The following is a 20,524-nucleotide window of genomic DNA, read 5'->3' as shown; positions in this document are numbered from 1 at the left end:
TAGATACATATTATAATATTGGCTTTTCACAAATATTAAAATGGATTTTATATGTGTGATGTTAAAGTAACTTTGTTAGAAAGATATAGTTTTTATTTCTATTCTTAATTAAGCTTAGACATAGTAGTGAAATGGCAATACTTATATTAAAATGTCTGCTTGGATGGGATAACATCCAGTGAACACAGGATGAATGAACACACCTGCTACAGATCTGCCAACTATCAGCTCTCACTGTCTGAAGATAGTATGGATCAAGACCCAAAAACTAGAAGTAATAAAAATAGACTAAAACCACAATCAAAAAATACACATACTCTAAAAAAACAGATCCAAGGAGGAGATATGCTAAACAATTCTTAGAACATGTAAACTAGTTTGGGGAAAAGTTTACTACGCTATAGTAAGTTTACTATTACTATATAGATAAGGATCTATGAATAAGCAACGAGCTGATGTAAGTGAAAAGGTATTTACAGGGTGTCCCCAAAGGGTAGTCTTGGCTGAGTGCCAAGATGCACCCAGCCCTAATAACCTTTGCTCTATGGTCCTTGTCTCCTATTGTCCTTTATTAAACTTTTTACATTCTCACAGGAGAGTGAACGTGTTTTTCACAATGTGAGGATCCCCATAAAGAAAGGTTCTGTTGGAGTGTAACAGCCCAGGGAATGACCCTGCTCCTCTTGGGCCTCTGTGCATTCCTTCTGCAATAACAAGTGATCCTGACAAGATCCAAACCCACCAGAATTAAGTTCCCTTCCAAATTCCTCTCCACTGAGCTGTGAATCCTGGCACCAGCAACCTCCAGAGCCAGCAGCTGCTGCTCCCTGTCCCTCCAAGACTCACTGATACACGTGGCCCTGCAGCTCAGTGCCTACAGGACATAGAAAGCAGGGAGCCAGTCTGGGCTAAGGAATGGCTTAAATCCCATTTTCTACCAGCCTTTAGGGAGAGCTTCAGTAATAAACTGGCTGCCCATCCCAGCAGCTGGGCTGGAGGCAGGGCTGATCCCTGGCAAGGCACAGGGAGAGGCTGGAGGGCAATGGCAGAGCCAGGCAGGGCTGACCTGGGTGCAGATCTCACAAACCAGGTTTGCCAGGATTCCTTCCGTGTTTTCAAGTCTCTGGAGAGTCAGGGTGGAGCAGCAGAGCCTGATGTGCCCAGAGGCCAGAAAAACACAGGAGAGGCACAACCTGGCACTGGAGGTACCCGGGATGATCCCCAGCTCTGCTCCCCACATCTCTCGTGACAACAGCATAGCACATTCTCTCAGCCAGTCAGGGAAAAGCTAAAATGAAATAAGTAGGAAGAAAAAACTCACTTGAAGGTATTTCCTTCTCTTCCTGATGTGCTGAGGTGGGGACTGGCTTGCCTTCCAGAGTGATGTGGCTGAACCTGTGCCAGGCTGGGCACGAAGCACAGTGGGAGCTCTGTAGGGACACGTCCCCTCTCCTGCTAAGCCCTGTCCTGCACACCCACACTGCCTTACCCAGCACAGCAGCAGCTCCCAGCACTGCTCTGCCTCTGCCACTTCCCTGTGCAGCCCATGGAAAGCACCTCAGTATTTGGGGGTGCATGCCTGGTGTTGGATCACAAAGATGGGAGAAGAGAGAAGCTGCTCCTGCTCCATTGCACAGCCCAAGGGCTGTGGCAATGCCCTGCTGAGGGCAGGCACCCTGACCCCAAAGCCTCATCTCTGCTCAGCGAGGCTGGGACTGCACCCAGCACCCAGGGCAAGGTGCTGCCAGGCCCTGGATGTGTAGGAAGGGAGGGAGGGAGGCTGCTGGGCACATCCAAATCTGGCTGCCAGGAGGGCACAAGCTCGTCCCACTGGGGGAGTGTGGCAGGGTGCAAGCCCTGGGTGTTCCCCAGCATCCCAAGGAAAGACAGAAGGCCCATAAATCTCACTGTTGTCCCTTGAGCACCTTGGGGCTGCACAACACAGCAGGCTGGGATGTCAAGGGCAGCGAAGCAGCACATGAGAAGCCCTTGTTTGCAGGATGCCAGCTGGGGGGGTAAAGGAATGCTCCTGTCTGTCCCAAAGCTGAGCACACCCAAGGGGGGGAACCAGGACCTCGGCGTGTGGAAATTCCCACAGTGCCTGTGTGACTGGGAGCCTGGGCTGGCGTGGTGCTCATCAGCTGGGCTTGTAAAGCAGGAAAAGAGAGCATTGTGAGGCAGATCAGACTGATTTGCTTTCGCACAGAGCAGCGAGCAGCAGGAACAGGAAACAGCACAATGGCCCGGAGCGCACCGGAGATGTCTCAATTGTTGGAGGCAGCCACACGCCTGTTCCTATTCATGTGCCCTTCAGTCATTCAGGAGAGCAGCAGCAAATCCCTGCCAAAAGGGACAGACATCTTCGTGCTCTCTCCAGCCGCCCTTGAAGCAGCCCTGCCCTAAGCAGGAGGGTTTGAGCTGCCCGAACAGCAGCTGTGCTGCAGTCCCAGTGCTCTGCTGCAGGGACTCCATCTCCTTTGGAGAGCCTTGGGAAGCTATTCCAGACATGATCCAGCCAAGTCATGATGGCAACAAGGAAGTAAGTGGCAGAAAACTGCTCACAAATCCACCGTGCCTGAGGTGAGGAGGCACAATCCTGTGCTGCTGCAATCAGAGCTCGGTGTGCAGAGGCAGGAGCAGCACCAGGGAAGCTGATTACTCCAAGCAGGTGAACGGAGCACAGCTATTCCCCAGCCTTTGGGAGCAGCCAGGAGCAGCCCACACACGTGGTCCAGGAGCTGACCAAAAGCACTTCAACAAGGAACAATTTCTTTTCTCCCTTTCTTAGAAATAAGCAGTGCTGAGAACACACTTGACAAAGCCCAGGGAGGCTTCAATGGCTTTTCTCAATGGCTCGTGGCTGTGGTGCCCATCTCCCTCCCTTGTGTTTCTGCTCCCACAAAATAGGTCAGGGAATTCATCTGGAAATAGAAACGTTGCTGGAAATGGGAAATAACAACTGTGGTGTCCAGCACTGGGTTCAGAGGAACAGGCAGCATGTGGAGAGACACAGTCCATCCACAGGGCTCATGGCTCAGCTGGGAAAAGTCAAAGGATGCAGCAAAATTCACCCAGAAAAGGATTCCTATGGAAAAGCAGCCCAGATCTGGATTCATTCCTTTTGGTCAGGGCCACAAAACTACATAAAGACATTGGCTCATCACTTTCAGAGTAATTTGGTTTGGAAGGGGCCTCTGGTGGGCTCTGGAGTCCAATCCCCTGATCAAAGCACCCAGACCAGGACACTCAGGAGTCCTGAATGCCTCCAGGCAACTCAATATCTGACCAACCTCATGACAAGAAAGTTTCTCTATCTCATCCTGATTTCCCCTGTGGGGTCCCAGGGCAGCTGCCTGGGCTGGAGGAGGAGCTGTGGCACAATTAGGTAACTGTACATAAAACCAGCCCATTCCCAAAAAGCAACCACACCACACAAGGAACAAGGTGAAACTGGGCCCAGGACCAAGAAGTGGCTCCACCATAGCAAATAGGATGTGGTAGAGCCATTCCTTTATTCCTCTTTAGACCACAAGGAGCTAAAGGGAGTCTTTTGTACAGCCTGAAATAACCCATTTCCAGTCACCCCGTCCTAGAAGCTCTCTCTGAGGTCTCAGCTGGACACAAAAGGTGTCAACCAAGGTGCAGAGTCAGGGCAAGGTCCCCAGCCCTGCTCAGAGGGTTTGCTCTTTCCTCCCCAGAGAGGTGACAAGGGGGATGGATGTGAGCAACAGGGAAACCGTGGGCAGCTGAAGAGAGAAGTAGCAAAGCAAAGCAGCAAAGTAAAGGTCATCAGAGCTTGGCCAGCCACGCTTGGAGCCAATCTCTGAACTCCCTCGAGGCACCACGAGGGAAACCTCAAGGATTCAGTTCCCTTTCCCAGCCTTGGCCAGTCCCTGCTGTCACAGCGTGACACCTCTCGGGGAATGCCAGCCCAGATCCTGAGACATGCACCCAGAAAGGCTGGAAAGGGCCTGAGGTGTCCCAGGAGATGGAGCTCCCAGGTGAATGCAGGGATAGCAGGGGTGATGTGATGCTGGCAGCCCAGGAAGGATGACCTGGAAGCACTGCTTGGTGGCACTGGGAGCAACAGGACAGCAGGGTGCTCTCCTGCTGCTGGCCAGAAACCTGCACTGCTAGCAGCCAGAAAACCCCCAAAATGCCTCCAATTGCTGCTAGATACTCACCCTCCTGGAGCTTGACACTCTGCAGGTACAGGGGGTTCCTCAGCACATTGCAGCGCCCGGGCTCATCCTCCTTGGTGAAGAGCAGCAGGTCGGAGTAGACAAAGAGAGTCACCTGGAAGCACAGGAGCAGCACAGGAGAAGCTATAGGGAGCTCATCTCTGGGCACTGAGACAGTGTCCTGGAAATGTCCTCTGCCCTGGGGAGAGGCACCAGCCTCAACAGGGACTGATGGCTGCTGCAATCGGCGGCGAGCTTTGGATGAGGCTCCACTCACTTGGCAGCTGCTTCCTGAGGCTTGTGGAGTCCTGTGACAGGAGGGATAAACCTGCCCGACACACAAACACACCCTCCCTGCTCCCTCCTGTCACTTCCCACTTACACCAGTTACAAATCACAGCAGGAGGAGGGAATAAGTTGCCGACTAATCCCAGCACGCCGCAGAAGTTGCAGCCTGAAAGCAAATCTGGTCACTCTGATCAGCCCCACGGAGGAGCTGCTCTCAGTGAGAAAGTAAAGTTTTGTTTTCACAAGAGCAGGACCCACAGAGAGCAGCTGCAAGGGACAAACCTGACACCTCAAACCACGGTGGGGGTGGAGAGGAAGCACGGCCTGAGTGTCTGCCCAGAGCTCTGCTCCAGCAGTGCCCCAGGTGTCCCAGGAGCTGGGTGCTCCTCCAGACCAGTGGGAAAAGTCTTGCCCGAAGTCCCCAGTCCAATCAGTTCAGATTAATGGGACCTTTAAAATAAGGATGGGTTTCTCCACTGTACTGGAAATCCTGGACCCCGAAGCCCCCCAGGGATGAGAAGCTTGGTGCCACAGCTGAGGTGTGAGCCTGTCCTGCCCTCCAGGAGCTGGGGCACCCAGAAAGCCTCAGAGATCACAGAATCATGGAATTACAGAACACCTTGAGCTGGAAGGGACCATCAGGATCATCCAGTGCAGCCCCTGCCAAACCCCCCAAAATCCCACCCTGGGCACCCCTGTCAGCGCTGGCCAAAGGCTCCTGGAGCTCTGGCAGCCTCGGGGCCGTGCCCATTCCCTGGGCAGCCTGGGCAGTGCCAGCACCTCTGGGGGAAGAACCTTTCCTGCTCTCCAGCCTGAGCTGCCCTGGCCCAGCTCCAGCCGTGCCCTGGCTCCCATCCCTGGTCACCAGAGATGCCAGGGAGCAGCTGCAAGGTGTCAAGGGCACAGTGGGTGCCAGACCTGCTCAGGATGAGGGCCTTGGGGTGTCCCCCAAAACCTCCCACAGCAAAAGGAAAGCTTTGCAACACTGAGCCACAGCAAGGAAGGGTTTGTGGCCTTTTAGCAATGCTTTTGTAAAAGGAGACAACACCCCAGGTCCCAGAGGAGTGGGAGGGAGCACAGAGAGGTGACTCTGCTCCCACAGGGACCAAGTCCCAGCTAAGAGCACAGTTTGTGTCTGTGGCTGATGGACACGTCCTGAGGAGGACAAGCTGAGTAACAGTTGTCACATGCTGGGGAGTCTCACATCACGGAAGAGCATCTGCCTCCAAAGCCAAAACCAAGCCCTTGCCACAGGATTTCTCCTTGCAGTGCAAGCTCATTTTTGTCGGATTCTCAATAAGTACAAAGCTGCTGGTGGAGCTTTAATTGACAATGAAACCAGGGAGGGGATGTTCTTCTCAGTGTTATTTGGAAAATCCCTTCCTCTGCTCTCAACACTCTGCTGGCCTTGTGCCCACATCCACCTTCGTTCTTTCTGATCTTGCTGGTAATACAAGGAATAACCAGGTAGAAACCTTCATCCCATGCCCACTTTATGCCAAAATGTAACTTTTCTGGGACATGTCTGGTGCCGTCTCAGGTCCCTCAACACCAAAGAGGAGATGCTGAAGGGATTTTGAAAACAGCAACACAAAGTGAAGGAGAAAAAAAACATGATCAGCTAACAGTCACAGAAATGGAGGAAAGAAACTGAAAACCTACTACCTGTGGAACTTTAAAGGGTGGAAAAAAGATTGCGAGCAGCAGGAATAGCACTTCAAAACCAAGCAAGTTTCAATAGGGAATCTTGGAAATGGAATTACATGGCTAAGTATTTACAGGTAGCATTGAGCTTTTACAGGAAAATGGGACAGATGGTATTCAGGATGTAAAAGGTAAAAGCAGATTCTGTAAGAGCATCTTTGAGAGATGCTGCTTCCAGGAAGACACTTGATCTGAGAGCAGTTGATAGAGGTCCCTCTGCTTCTCCAGACTGTTGGGAGGAAAAAACAAAAGTGCCCCTTCCACCCACAGAGGCAGAGGCAGCCCAGCACCGTGGGGCCTGGGCCTTTGGCAGACCCCGAGGTTGGAGCTGGACATGTCCCCCACCTGAGAGCTGAGGAGGGGACTCAGGGAGGACCCCAGGGCAGCAGGGATAAGGGGAGCCTGGAGGAGTAACGTGGAGCTCTGCCCTGGGCTGCCATTCCACACTGACGGGCCGTGACCTGTCTGCAACAGCCCTTGGCAAACAGATCTACCCTGAACAACCACAGGGCTCCCAAAAGCCTAGAGCAAACAAACAGCAAACACAACGTCTGGGCTCACCCAGGCAAGTCACAGAATTCACCAGAATTGCTCCCTGGAGGGTCAAAGTAGCTTTGGGTGTTTACCAGAAGTAATTTCCACCCCACAGTCAGAAGCACAAGAGTTGACAGGACAGAAGGACTCTGAAGACAGGGATGGGAACCCTGGGTCACTGCTCCAGGGACAAGGCCATATGGCCATTGTCACATGGACCTTTCAGGGGGGTCTGAACAGATTTTACAGGAGGGGGGAAATTGTTCATAGAGGCTGACCCTGGTAGCTCTACCCTGTTCATCTGGGTGTGCTCTGCACCACAAACAGCAAAGCCTCTTCTGCTGAGGGACCTGAGCAGCTACTGGCAAAGCACTGGTGCAGGAGACAGGGACATGTTTAAGGAGTTTCCTGAGGGAAATCAGGAGAAACTGAAAGCCAAGAGGGCAGGTAGGAACAACAGGCCTGTGTGCTGCCCAAGAGGGGATAACCCTGGAACTGTCACTGAGCCCTGCCCTGGGCAGGAGGGAGCCAATATCACAGCTTGGAAAGAAAAATGTGGCCACAAAATCACTATGAAAAGGTGCCCAGAAACGCAGCCTTGAAGAGAGAAAGAAGAGAGAGGAGAAAGCATCCTGCTCTATAGAGAGGAGCATAAAGCAGCCAAGCACATCCATGAGGCTCCAGGGCTCCAGAAGGTCCATCCTGACCTGCAGACCCTGCCAGAGGGGCAGACAGGAGGGATGAGAAGGGCATGAGCGTGGCCGACACTGAGCAGACACCTCAGGGCTTTGGGAGGCCTCCAGGTCCACTGGAGATGGATGGACAAGGCCAAAGGCCACACTGGACACCCCACGTGCCATCGCCCACTGGCTCCTCTGGCATGCCACGGGCTGGAGAGATTTCAGGAGGCCATAAGAGTGGGAATTGCAGCAAAGTCTAGACAGGATGTGATTAAGGCCTGAATAAAAATTGCCCCAGAGGTAAGGTCAGGGAAAGGACACCCTGGCAAGCCTCCAGAGAGATAGGTGACTCCTTCAGGAGATGGGAGAGAGTTTGCTCGGGGCAAGGATGCAGTGTCTGATGTGCAAACTGCCACAGGGAAAAGATTCTGGGGGTTTGGGAAAAAAAAGAAAGGAGCAGCAGACTGCAGCTCCAGCCCCTGCACCCAGGCCCTCCTCTCTTGAGCCTCTCAGGCAAAGCAGATTAATAACACACAGAGAACAGTCCTGCAAACCACAGGAGCCCAGCTTGAGAGACGCTGTGTGGGAAGAGCAGTGGGACACAGAAAACCTCATGGAGCAAGGAAGAAGGGACTGACTGGACATAAGACAACCTCTGCCCAGGCATCAGAGAAGGCTGAAGAGGGAAGGAGTCCAGCAAAGGGAGGAGTCAGAACCCTCCTGCACCAGGGGAAGTCCTGTGGTGTCCAGGCTGTTTTGGGTCTTGCTGGCTGCAGAGGTTCTCTCCCCTCACAGCCCAGCAGGACCAAAGCAGACAGCCCTGCTCTGCTGGGGAACGGGAGCCTGGCCCTCCAGAGAGACCTGCACGGGCTCCTTGAAGCTCCACAAAGCCTTCCATGGCCATGCCACGCACTCAGACATGGGAGAGCCCTTCCCAAGGGCCACAGGTGACATCCCAGCATTGCTATCTCCACTGTCACTGCCAGCACGGGCTCAGCAGCACACGGGGTGTTTCCCTTCAGCACTTCTCATTTTTCACCCCACTGACTCAGCCCCTCCTGCCCTGCCCCTGTGCCAGCTCACCCAGCCACCACAGCCCCAGGGCACCAGCATTCCCAAACACTGCCTCACATTCCTGGCCTGCATCCTGCCCTTTCCTGGCACCAGCTCCAGCTGGGAAATCCTCTCCCAGCTCCAGGCTCATCCCAAGCCCAGCATAAACAGAGTCCTTTCCCTGAGATGTTTTCCTCCTAGCCCTGCCCACAGTGGGGTCTCTGCTCTCCTCCAAACACACTTGTCCTGGGGTTCTTCATCACCCCCCACATGCACAAATACCCTGTGCAGGCTGCAAACAGCATTAGTTATCCATAAATATTCCATGTTTGGCTGCTACGCCAAATATCTGAGTCTGACCTGAAGGCAGGTACCTCCAACCCACCCAGGAGGAGCTCCCTAACTTCAGCTGCACCCCCAAGCCACCCAGCATAGCTGTGCCACACAGGCAGCAGTTTACCTGGGTTCCATTCCTGCAGGTGCCCAGAGAGTCTGAGCAGCACAGGAAAGCAGAACAAACAGGGAAAGAGGTTTAGTAAAAGTTAGTGCTATTTTCTAATCAATAATGGATTTTTTCCTGTACTTTGATGTATTTTCATGTACTTTTTGGTAGAAAAAAAAGTGATTCAAGTCAAAGCAAGGGACGAATTACACAATGAAAACCAGAAAGAGAGAGCAGCCACTTAGCACAATCCTCTACTGGTTTGTACTGGCCAGTGATGGGAAGTGGCTCTGGGCTTCTGCTGTTGGCCACCCAGAAACTAAAACCAGTGAAGAAGAACTTCCTCTACAGATCTGTGAAGATGATACGTTGTTCACTCCTACTGAATTCAACCCCAAATTACTCTGTGAGATCCTCTGAAACAACCCCAGAAGAAATGGCACTGGTTAGCAGTGCATGAGTGGGCTCTGCCTCTCTCCCAGATTCCAAGGCTTTGTAGACTTGGATGTAAGTGAAGCCAGCAGCAAATGTGATCAACACATCCAAACTCTGCCAGTTTGGATGGTAAAAGTTGTCTCATCCACAGAGTGCAAAAGTCCTGTTGTGTCCCCAGAGTTCCAACAGTTCTTCAATAACATGGCAGAAAAGTTGAAGTAAGAAGAGCGAGAGGAATTTGAACAGGATGTGTGAGCTGTTTCAGGAACTGAAATTCTGAGCACATCTGTAGCAAGTTCTCTCTCTGGTTCTGGTTCTAGGTTGTGGATTCTCCTTCCCTAGAGATGCTGCAAAGCCATGTGGACACAATCCTGAGTGACTTCGGGGATCCCTGAACAAGGGGATGGGACTGGATGATCTCCAGTGGCACCTTTCAGCCTGAACCATTCTGTGCTTCTCTAGCCTGGCACAAAATATCCTTAAACACCCTCCTCCCGAGTCTGCTGGGCTGTCACTGATATGCATTTGACACCCACAGTTTCCTCTCTGTGAGCCCAAATGCAACAGGAACAACAGTTGATTTCTAGCACAGAAGAGTTTTGATATTTTGTTTATCCCACAGTAAACTTTCCAAGAATCATATCGATATAATTACTGCACAATGAAGCATTTCCCTTCTCCATGTAATGAGGTGTCCCTTACAGTCCCTTCTCAAAGTCCCCTCCAGTGCCTAAAGGGGCTCCAGGAGAGCTGGAGACAAGGACAAGGGTGGCGAATGCCAGGACAAGGGGGACTGGCTTACCACTGCCAGAGGGCAGGGATGGATGGGATATTGGGCAGGAATTGTTCCCTGTGAGGGTGGGCAGCCCTGGCACAGGGTGCCCAGAGCAGCTGTGGCTGCCCCTGGATCCCTGGCAGTGCCCAAGGCCAGGCTGGACAGGGCTGGAGCAGCCTGGGACAGTGGGAGGTGTCCCTGCCATGGCAGAGGTGGCTCTGGATGGGCTTAAGGTCCCTTCCAACCCAAAGCATGATGATTCTACAATTCAATCCTCTATGTAAGACAGCAGAAGAGCAGGTTTGGATGGCTCAGACAACATGGAAGAGTTTTACCTGTGTACTCCTTTTCCTGCTCTCGTGAAGGAGCAGCTCCTCCGACAGCAGCAGAGTCCGGGCTGGGTTGCAAAGATCCAGGGGCTACATTTGGATGGAAAAAAATAAAAAAAGGAAACAAAAGAAACAGTCAAACCTTCCAGTGGCAGTGTGGTTAGTGAGATACATTTTCCACCCACCAAACCCACTTTGTCTTCGAGCTACAACTCACTCGAGGAGAAGCCACCCCTCACTGTGCTCAGAAGGACGCAAAGTCTGCAGTCCAGCCAGAGGAGAAAACAAAGCCTTGCACTCACACCTACACCAGCCCCAGCTGTGGAAAGACCAGCAGCACTTGCCTCTGCAGGGGCTGCTCTGCACGGGGGGGTTACGGGTGTTTGTCAGCAGGAAGCACAACCACAGTGCTGGCACGTCAGGTTCCCACGTCCCTCAGGCACCAGTGTTTGTACCTGATGCTGTGCATCACTCTCAAAGCCACTTTTAAGAATTCCTGACCCTCCCTGTCCCACACCCAGCTCCCCAGTCAGTGCTGGAGAATGGGACAGGCTCGTGTGTCCTGAGAGCACAACAAACCCTGCAGTACCAGCCTGGGCCACCCTTGGGAGCAGCAGAGTGGGAACAGGAGGGGATCTGCACAGGGCCCTGCAGAAGTGACAGAGCAGAGAGAAAAAGCAGCTCCTGGAGTGGCAGATTCCCAGGCACAATCCAGGATGAGGTTTGGGAGAAAGTGCCAGTCGTGTTCCTGCCAAAACAAGCTGAGGGCTCACCCAGGTGCCATCAGGGAGACGGGAGGTGATCAAACACCTGCCCCCAGCTCCAGCCCAGCCCACGGCTCAGGCTGCAGTGACAGGGAATGTGCACCATGGTTTCAGGCTGAGCTGAGGTGACAATGCCACTGCCACTGGCACAGGAGGACAAAGGGCTCCTCACAGGCTCAGAAAGGAAGGGATTCATCAGCAATGTACTGAAATACATGGAGCAGATGAGATTTTTGGGGTTCTGGCGATATGAAGGACAAAATGAAGGACACAGAGGGAGTTAGAGCTAGTAGAACCAAATTCAGGGCTGTTGTCTTAAAACAGCTCATGGAACTGTGGAGGCAGAACATTCCTTGTCAAGCTATTACTGCTCAGGATCCTTGTCCTCTGCTCTGGGGCCAGGCTGGGAGAGCTGGGGGTGCTCACCTGGAGAGAAGAAGCTCCAGGGAGAGCTCAGAGCCCTTCCAGGGCCTAAAGGTTGCTCCAGGACAGCTGGGGAGGAACTTTGGACAAGGGATGCAGGGTCAGAACAAAGGAGAATGCCTGAGGGCAGGAAGAGATGGGATACTGGGGAGAAATCCTTCCCTGTGAGGATGGTGAGGCCCTGGCACAGGCTGCCCAAATTTTAGTGTGACCACCAGCTAACATAAACCCCTTTGCACACACTGACAGCACAAAGAACCATCAAAAGAACCACACTGATCTGCAATTCCAAAGTGAGATATGAAGCCAAAAAGCTGGGACACCTCCTCCTGACCCGAGCAAGTACCAAGGGCCAGATTTGAAAGCTGAAAAAAAAAAAAAAAAAAAAAAATCTAACAGAGAATTGCTTGGGCAGGATACAATTCCTTTGGAGGCAGCCCTCAGCACTGTGCCAGGTCCAGCCAGCTCCAGAGGAGAGCTGAGCATGCCAGGGATCCTGCTGGGAGGAGATCCTTGCACAGCCCCAGCCCCAGCCTGGGCACTGAGCACATCCCAGCCCCCTCTGGCTGCACTGACCTGCACAAAGATGGGGAACACCAGCACTTTGGGGGCCAGGGTCACGTAGGTGCCGTAGGAATGGGGGATGTGAGGCCTCACTATGGTGCAGTTCTGGTAGTTCCCATGGCTCTTCATGGTCTGCACAGTCTTCATCAGCCTGGATTTCCTCCCAGAGCCCGTATGGGATTTCCCTTTAGAGCCATTCCCTGGATGGACAGAGGAGGCAGAAGGAAACAGAATGAGGAGAGAGCTCCAGCTCTGCCCACTCCAGCTCAGTCCTGCTCTGCCAGGCTGGAGGAGGGCATGGAAATCCTGGGGAACTGCTGGAGGCAAGAGCTGCAGGGACAGGCATCACTCAGCTACCCAGGAGTCCCAGGCATTCATGAAATAACAGCACTGATTCCATTGTTTCTCATGGCAAGCAAGAGGCCCCTGGGTGGTTTTGTCCCAGAGCTGCTTGCTTGGTGGCCCGAGGACTTCAGTGGGTGCCACCAGCAGCACAGACATGGCTGGGAGGGTGCAAACAGGACCCCAGGGTGGCCACGGCAAGCTCTGCTTCAGGCCAGCACATCCCACCCATGCTCTGCCCTCTGATCTGCCCTCGTGAGTCTCCACCTGCACTGCTCTGTCCCACTCTGGGCTCCCAGCACAGGAAGGAGCTGGAGCTGCTGGAGCCACTCCAGAGGAGACACCTGAGATGCTCCCAGGGCTGGAGCCCTCAGCTCTGGAGCCAGGCTGGGAGCTGGGGGTGCTCACCTGGAGAGGAGAAGCTCCAGGGAGAGCTCAGAGCCCCTGCAGGGCCTGAAGGAGCTGCTGGAGAGCAACTTCAACATTTTTAACCACACAAGTCCTGCCTGCTCTGGATTCTGGGCATGGAAGTTAGCAAAGTGCAGGAATGTCATGATATGGGGCAGTGGGTTCATCACAGTTCTCAGAAGATACTGAGATTGGAGGTGTCAGAGAAACAGGCAGAAGTTACAAACATGCATGGCTGGGATCAATCCCTGCTGCTGTCAGCAGTGGTTATTCAGACATTGGGTGTATTTATAAAGGATGACCTCACTGTTCATGAGGCTGGCATCACATCATCCCCTGTTTTTCAGCATTATATTCCGGGCTGGAAAAGGCCCAAGCAGCCTGACGGATTTTCAGTCTGTCCCTCTTCCCTGAAGAGAGTTATCCACACTCAAAGGAGGGATTACAGGAGGTTTTCTCCTGCAGCCTCCCACCTCAGCTGCTCAAGCAGAGCCCAGACCACATCCTGCTGGACACCAGCAACCTGTGCTCTGCCCTAAAACTCACAGGCAGCAGATCCAACAGGAACTGCATGGCTCTCTAACCAAAAATGCACATCTTCAAAAGAAACCCCACTGAAAAATCAACATATTTCCTTCCTCCCTCCTCCTGTAGCTGATGAAGTCAGCCAGCTTGGGGCTGCAGGCAGAGCTCTCCAGTGGGATTGAACATATCCAGGTGAGGAGCTGGAGCATTCTCCCCGACAGGGATGTCTCAGGGACAGGAATGAGCATCTCTCCTGCAGCTCCCTGGGGACACCCAGCATCTCTCCTTCCCTCCCTGCAACCACCCTGGAGCTCCTGCTCCCACCACAGAGCCTTTTACCCTCACAGTGTAAGGGATGCCCAGAACCTTCCCGGGCAGAAATGAGCCAAAACACTCCTGACCATGGCCCGAGGCAGATAAGGCCTTGTCCAAAGCAAACACACAAACCTGCCCAGCATTACATATCCCATTAAGCATTAGGAAATAGCACATTTACTCCCAGATAAAGGCAGCAGAGCCAGCCAGCCTGGGCTGGGAAGCCAGCTCGGCTGTTTACTGCTGGCTGGAGCAGCTGCCTTTGCTGGGGGCACCCCTCATGACCTAACAGCTTGTTTCCACCTCTAAGTGCATTAATCCTGACATTTTCCCTTTTCCCTTTTTCCTGGTTGCACTGCCAGATATCATCAAAGCACAAGAGACAGCTTAGCAAAGTCCAGATAAGATCTGTCTGGGCTGTTCAGGATTTGCTTTTGCTCTTATTCTTAAATCACCTCATTTTATCAGAGGAAATAATCACCTGCACAGGTCCTGGCACAGAAACACACCCAAATGTCAGCTCCTGTCACTGGGTGGGCAGCTCTGTGCTGCCACACTTCATCCTTGCTCAGGGTAACTGATACCTTCCTCCCTCTGAACTGAACATTAAATAATTAAAAACAAATCCATAAAAATCCAAAATTTGCTACAGGAAAGAGCCCAAGCCTTTCAAATCCCACCCCACTGTAAGAACAAGTCCCCGTGGTCCAGCTCATCTTTTCACAGGATCCACAAACAGCAGGAAAAAGCTGCAATTATCCACAGAACAAAACATCCCCTGCAGCTGAGAGTGGAAAATTCTCCTGGCTGCAGAGCTCTGGGGCTGGGAGCACCTGAGGCATGGGGGCCTGACCCACACTGCTCCTCCTGCTCCCCACAACTCCCCTCAGTGCTCTGCCAGCCCCATGCTCAGCTTTCTCTGGACACTGCCCCACCTCAGAGACAGCACCAAGTTTTCCAGCTGTGCCCTCACCAGACAGGGAATGCTGAGGGGTTCACTCTCCTCCAAGAGCTCAGCTCTCCTAGGGACACACAGCTCATCCTGAGGCCATCCACACAGGCCAGGGCAAGAACAGCCTCCCAAAGCTCCCAAATCCATGAGCAGACAAAGGATATTTCCACGTGCACCTGGATTCCTGCAGTGCCCAGCTCTGCCACCCACCTCAGCCCCCTCTTCCCACAACTCCAACCATCCCAGGGAGCTTCAGGCATCCCACACAGACCTGTCACAGCTGTGGTTCACGTTATGAGTTTATGTTTCAAAGGTGTTCTGAGGAGAGCTGGCCCAGAGACTTTGCAGCAGCCCAGGGTTTGAATATTCCCCAAATCAGGCACAACTGCTGGCACAGATGTGAGCCACAGCCACCCTCACTCCTGGGGCACTGAAGGAGTCTCAGAGCAGGGATCAGCTCTCCCAGCAAGGCCTCATGGCTGAGGAGGAAACACGCCATGGACGGGCCCACGGACACGTGGGAACCAGGATGCTCAGAGCTCTCACACTGCATGTTCTCAGCCTGCCCTGGGAGCTCCTCAGCCTGCCCTGGGAGGCTCTCAGCCTGCCCTGGGAGCTCCTCAGCCTGCCCTGGGAGCTTCTCAGCCTGCCCTGGGAGCCTCTCAACCTGTCCTGGGAGGTCCCTACCAGCAGAGCCCTCTGTGAGCTCCCACACACCCTCTCACGTGAGGCTCACCCCATGCCTCTCTCCCCTCTGCTTTTGGGTTTGAGCCACAGTGGGAAGATGATCCCACCCAAAATCCCTGAGCTGCTGTTCCTGCCCTCAAACCATGAGCCCTCTGCAGGGCTCGGGGCAAGGAGTTGATGGTGCCAGGAGGAGCAGCTTGGAGCTGGGTGCTCTGAGCAGCACTCCCAGCACAGGGACAGCTTACCCTCAGTGGTGTTGTCCTCTTGGTACACGGGCCTCAGCAGCTGTAAGGGACAGAGGGGACACGGTCACCTGCAGCAGCTCTCAGGTACACTGACAGCAACCAGCTACAAAAGTTAACGTGCCAAACACAGCCAAGCCAAAGCACTTCAGAAAGGGGGAAAAAAAATTTGCAGCAGCAAATGAGAGCAGTGATTTGCAGTGTGGTCTTGTGCAGTGGGAACACTCCCCACATCCTCCCCATATCCCTGAGGTGAGCCCTGAGGGGAGGCAGCAGGGAAACGTTTTAGGAAAACAGTGAAAGCTCCACCAAGGGACAGAGGTGTGGCTAGTAAAATTGGCAAATATTTAGAGATGATGCTGGGGCCAGGAGAGGCTGCGCCCAGAGCCACGCGCAGCCCCTGAGCCCTACCTGGCTGCCGGGGTTCAGAGGGGCCAGGATGATGTAGTTCTGGTCTGCAGCAGAGGGCACTCGGGACAGGGCCGGCAGGGTGTTCTGGCCCCGCTTGCCCAGCTCGGTGTACCTGTCCCAGGTGTGCAGCCCCAGCCCCTCGGTGCTGTCGTAGAGGATGTGGCAGCTGCGGCGCTGCTCCGCCTGCGCGGGGCCGCTCTTCTCCCGCTTGTTGGGAGGGGACTGCAGGTCGTAGGCGGATTTGCAGGAGGACCTGCGGGTCATGCCCTCGTGGGCCGCCTTCACCTGAGGCACCAGCCTCCACACCAGGAGGATGATCTCCGTGGGACAGTTCCTGGCAGAGATGGGGTGGGGAAATCAGGGCTGCAGCACCGTGTCCAGGCACAGCCCTGCAGCCCTTCCTCCCTCCAAAGCCTCCGTCCCTCTCCCGTGCTCCCCAGCCCTCCATCCTTCCTTCTCCTCCAGGGAATCCTTTCCCAGTGTCCTGCATCCCTCAGAGCTTTCCCTGTCCCACAGTCACTCAATGCTCCCACTGCCCTGCCCTGGGCTCCCCCCAGACCACCTCTCCCCGCCCTGGGGATTTTGGGGAGCACTCACCGGATTTCGTGTGCCAGCTCCACACATTTCCAGTGCTCCACAGGCTGCTCGTTCAGCTGCAGCACCGTGTCCAGTTGCTGCAGACCTGCCTTCTCTGCTGGGCCACCTGAGAGGGACAATTCCAGTCACCTGCCAGGCAGGAGGCTGAGTGGGAGGGGGAGGAGAAGCCCTGGAGCTTGGAGACACCCAGAGAGTCCCACAGCTTGCACCATTCACTCCCCCAAACCCCATCAGACACCCACACCCGAAAATGAAGTGGGGTCAGCCAGGCTGGAGCTTCACTGTGCAGCACATCCAGACACACAGGGCACCAGGATAGAGCCATCAGTGCTCCCTCAGAGCTACTGCATGAAATGCACATGTTTCCTGGGGTGCAGTGGGGAGCAACAGGGCACACTGGAGACACCAGCCCATCCCATAGGTCCAGCAAGAGGCTCTACTCAGGGAACTGAGGATTCCCACAATCCTGCTCCCCTCTGGCCTGTTTTCCCCCAAGATGATTTCTGAAGGTCAACCAACCAGGCAGACAGTTGTCAGGTTGGAGAGGGAACAAAATCTCTGCAAATTACTGCAAAACTGCCAAAATAATGACACGGTGCTAACCCAGTGGCCTCTGATCTCTTTAGAGGCAACAAAGAATTCATCTAATGAAGTTTCATGGAGATACCCAGAGTCCTGCAAGGCATGGGAGCTCCAGAACCACAACCAGCTCTGGGAAGCAAAAAAAGGAGCAATAATTCATTCAAATCAAGAGGGATGAAAAGGATCCAGTCTCTTACCAGAGTCCACTGCCTGCACACGGACCGGGGCGTCGCAGCAGATCGTGAAGCCAAAGCCATCAGTGCCCCGAGGGATCGTGATCTGCAGGGAGACACCTGTCAGGTGGGAGAGCAGCCACTGTGTGTGATGATCCCCCCTCAGTCCCACACTGCCCCACAGCCCCTGGAAATGCTGGCACATGGCATTTGAGAGATGGGGAAGGGCTGCCACTGAGACCCCCTCGGATAATGGGGGGAAAGGGTGCTAAAAGGCAGTGCCAGATGGAGCCAAGGCTCTCTGGAACGCCACAAAAGGAGTGCTTATTTCAGGGCACACACTCTGCTCCCAGCTCTTCCAAGTGTAAGGAAAGGTCTGAGAAGCACTGGGAAGGAAAACCTGGCAGTCTGGCCCTGATACTGACTTCTCTAAGCAAATCACTTAAACATTTCATTTCCTGTTGGAGAATACAGAAATAGCAGCACTCCCCTGCTCCGGAGGGAGCTGCGAGCTCAGCACGCTCCTGTCCTCCAGACATCTGTGTGCATCTCCCCCTTCCCTGGGCTGAGTGTGTTTTCCCTCACTGAGGCTGGAGAGGATGGATGCTGGGTTGATTTAGGCTCATTTCTCCTTCTCATTCGAGGAGCATTGAGCTTATTAATAAAATTATCCTTATTTTTTGATGTTGGCTTCCAGCAGCAGCTCAGCATGACAGATCCTGTAAATACCTGATTAGCCCCCAAGACATTAGTCAAGATGCTTGTTTTACTGACAGAGAAAAAAAAAATAAAATCCAACATCTGACCTGTATTATTTTGAGAACAAACAGGCAGAAGGAAGATGAGGAATTCAGCAGAAGTTGCCAAGGAGGTGATATGGTTCCTCACTCCTTTACCACAGGAGGGCAAAGGCAGCGAGATTTCATTTCCCTGCACCTTGTCCCTCCATGATTGCTCAGCATAAAATCAGGCTTCAAAAGAGAAACTGGCTTGCCCTGGCAGGATCAAAACACAGATCCAATGCCACTCCACTGTCTATTTTTTCTCTCTGGAGTTTGCTGATTCCTCAAAGAGGTGGCTCTGCACCTTTGAATGAACCTCACAGCTCAGTCCAACCAGGAGTTGGACTCCACGGTCCCTGTGAGTCCCTTCCAGCTCAGGATATTCCATATTCTGTGATTTCATCTCCAACACCAAGCACTGGCACCTCAGGAGCCAGCCCAGCATCTCTCCCAGCACGGAGACTCCACGGGCACTTCCCAGCCAAGGTTTCCCCTGTGTCAGGGCTCCCACTCCTCCTCCCTGAGCTGGCTGACCTTGCCCCCACCTGCCCTGTGCCACTGGAGAGCAGCTTCTCCCTGCTGCTGCTCCTCAGCTCCCACCACCGGGGCCATCACAGGCAGTCACTGCCCATTTCTTGCCCATTTTTGCTGCTATGCACAGAAGCAAAAAACTGTGAGCACCTGCCATGAGCTGGGAGGTGGGTGGGGAGGCTTGATGTACCCAAACTTGGCCAAAAAACGCAGAGGAAATTTTCAAAATAAAGACCTGAGGAGCTCTAAGAGACAAAGCAGAGTCAGTTGTTATTCAGCCAAGGCAGAGCAGCTTTCCTGCACAAGATGGTCACCACAGCCCTGGCAAGAACAGGGCAGCTGGGTTTGGAATTCCACTGCTTTTGTAATTCCCAGTATTTGCTGTCCCCCACAGCAGCTTTGGAGTAACCTGAACAATGAGCTCAGGAGCACAGGGAGAAGCTGACCCTGAGCTGGGAGTCCCAATGAAGTCCACAGAGAGAATATTTCCTTGAAATGCAGGAGACTGGGACCTGCACACAGAAAAGCAGCACCTGGCTTTGTGCACTGGGAGACCTGGAACCAGTACAGCAAGCTGTTGGGAGCTGTTGGCTCCCAAAAACACTAAAATCATTTAAAAAGAGGCAGTAACAGCCTCTGTGCCTGCTTCTTCTCTAATAAGGGGGAAATTAAGACAACACCTTGCAGCTTAACACAGTCATTGTCATCATGCTACCTGCAAGTTGGACAGTAAAAATATTTTTTATATTTACATATATTTATATATTTTAATAATTTGTATCTAGTTAAAAAGCACCCCTCCCTGCCCATTTCTCCACTGCAGCAGCAGGCAGAGACCAGCCACAGGCACCCATGTGAGGATGCTTTCCTTCTACCCTCACTGTAATTCACAAATTGTAACGGTATCAAGTCGATGCCTCACAAGCAGCACCCACAGAGTCCATTTGTCAGATTAAGCCCTTTTCTGACCCAGAGATGGGGCAACTGAGAGGCGTTTTAAAAACTTTCATTCCATTTTCAGTCTCATGTGAAGGTGAGACAATATAGATGTTATAATTCACACCATCACAATCAAAAACTAATTATTTCCTAATTACAATACAATATAAGTGTTCCTTAGCCTATCAGCTTTTTGCCACACCATGCTGTAAATGCCTTAAAGCCAATCATCTAAAATTACCCCTCGTGGGTCCTACTACAATATACCTTTCATAGTTCTATTTCTCCAAAGGATCTAGTCTTATTTGCAAGGCCATCCTTAGAAACTCATTTCTAGTTTGATTTCTCTCTCAGCAACGTCTGTCCTGTTCCATGGCATTTCTAAGTCAGCATTCCTTATCCCAAAGTTTCCATACACATGCACCCTGTGTGAGCTTTCTGCCAGGCTTTAAGAATTCTCTGCAGATCCATTTCCCACATCCAGCCACGTCAAGAGAACTCGCAGCCACGCGGGTTCGTGCCAGGGAATACAGACCTGCCTGTACCTCCGCTCCGAGCACACCTTGCAGAGTCCATTGAAGCGGTTCATGGCTGGAGCCCATGAACGCCCCGCGGCTCCCGCGGCGATCCCGGACTCCTCGCAGTGGAAGGAGCCCCAGTCAAACTGGCATGACCGCCCATGGGAACCCAGCTCCCGAGAAGAATGGCAGGAAGCCACCTTTCACCTCCCCGGCCCCCGCGAGCGCTGTATGCCGCTTTACGATAAGCCAGAGGCTTCCTGAAAACCCTCGCTGACGAGGAAGGGAGAGAGTTTTATATTAAAATTCCTGTCAACTCTTTAGTATTCCCTAGTCCCAGCTCTGTTG

General features: G+C 53.1%; 1 protein-coding gene across 1 annotated transcript in view; it reads right to left on the bottom strand.

The window, feature by feature from the left end:
• LOC110472207 (regulator of G-protein signaling 3) overlaps positions 1–20,340 on the bottom strand; it is a 61,925-nt gene extending 41,585 nt beyond the window's left edge. The window contains exons 1-8 of the mRNA XM_077787853.1: positions 20,194–20,340; positions 17,431–17,512; positions 16,652–16,757; positions 16,055–16,388; positions 15,647–15,686; positions 12,185–12,372; positions 10,428–10,511; positions 4,185–4,296 (exon numbers count right to left, since the gene is read on the bottom strand). Coding sequence (XP_077643979.1) covers positions 4,185–4,296; positions 10,428–10,511; positions 12,185–12,372; positions 15,647–15,686; positions 16,055–16,388; positions 16,652–16,757; positions 17,431–17,512; positions 20,194–20,247 — 1,000 coding nt within the window. The 5' untranslated portion in view covers positions 20,248–20,340. The remainder of the gene's footprint in view (positions 1–4,184; positions 4,297–10,427; positions 10,512–12,184; positions 12,373–15,646; positions 15,687–16,054; positions 16,389–16,651; positions 16,758–17,430; positions 17,513–20,193) is intronic.
• Between the last annotated feature and the right edge of the window lie 184 nt (positions 20,341–20,524).

Source organism: Lonchura striata, chromosome 22 (assembly GCF_046129695.1).
Source record: "Lonchura striata isolate bLonStr1 chromosome 22, bLonStr1.mat, whole genome shotgun sequence".
Classification (NCBI taxonomy): domain Eukaryota; kingdom Metazoa; phylum Chordata; class Aves; order Passeriformes; family Estrildidae; genus Lonchura; species Lonchura striata.
Note: the sequence above shows the minus strand (reverse complement) of the source record. Positions and strands in the feature narration are given on the sequence as shown.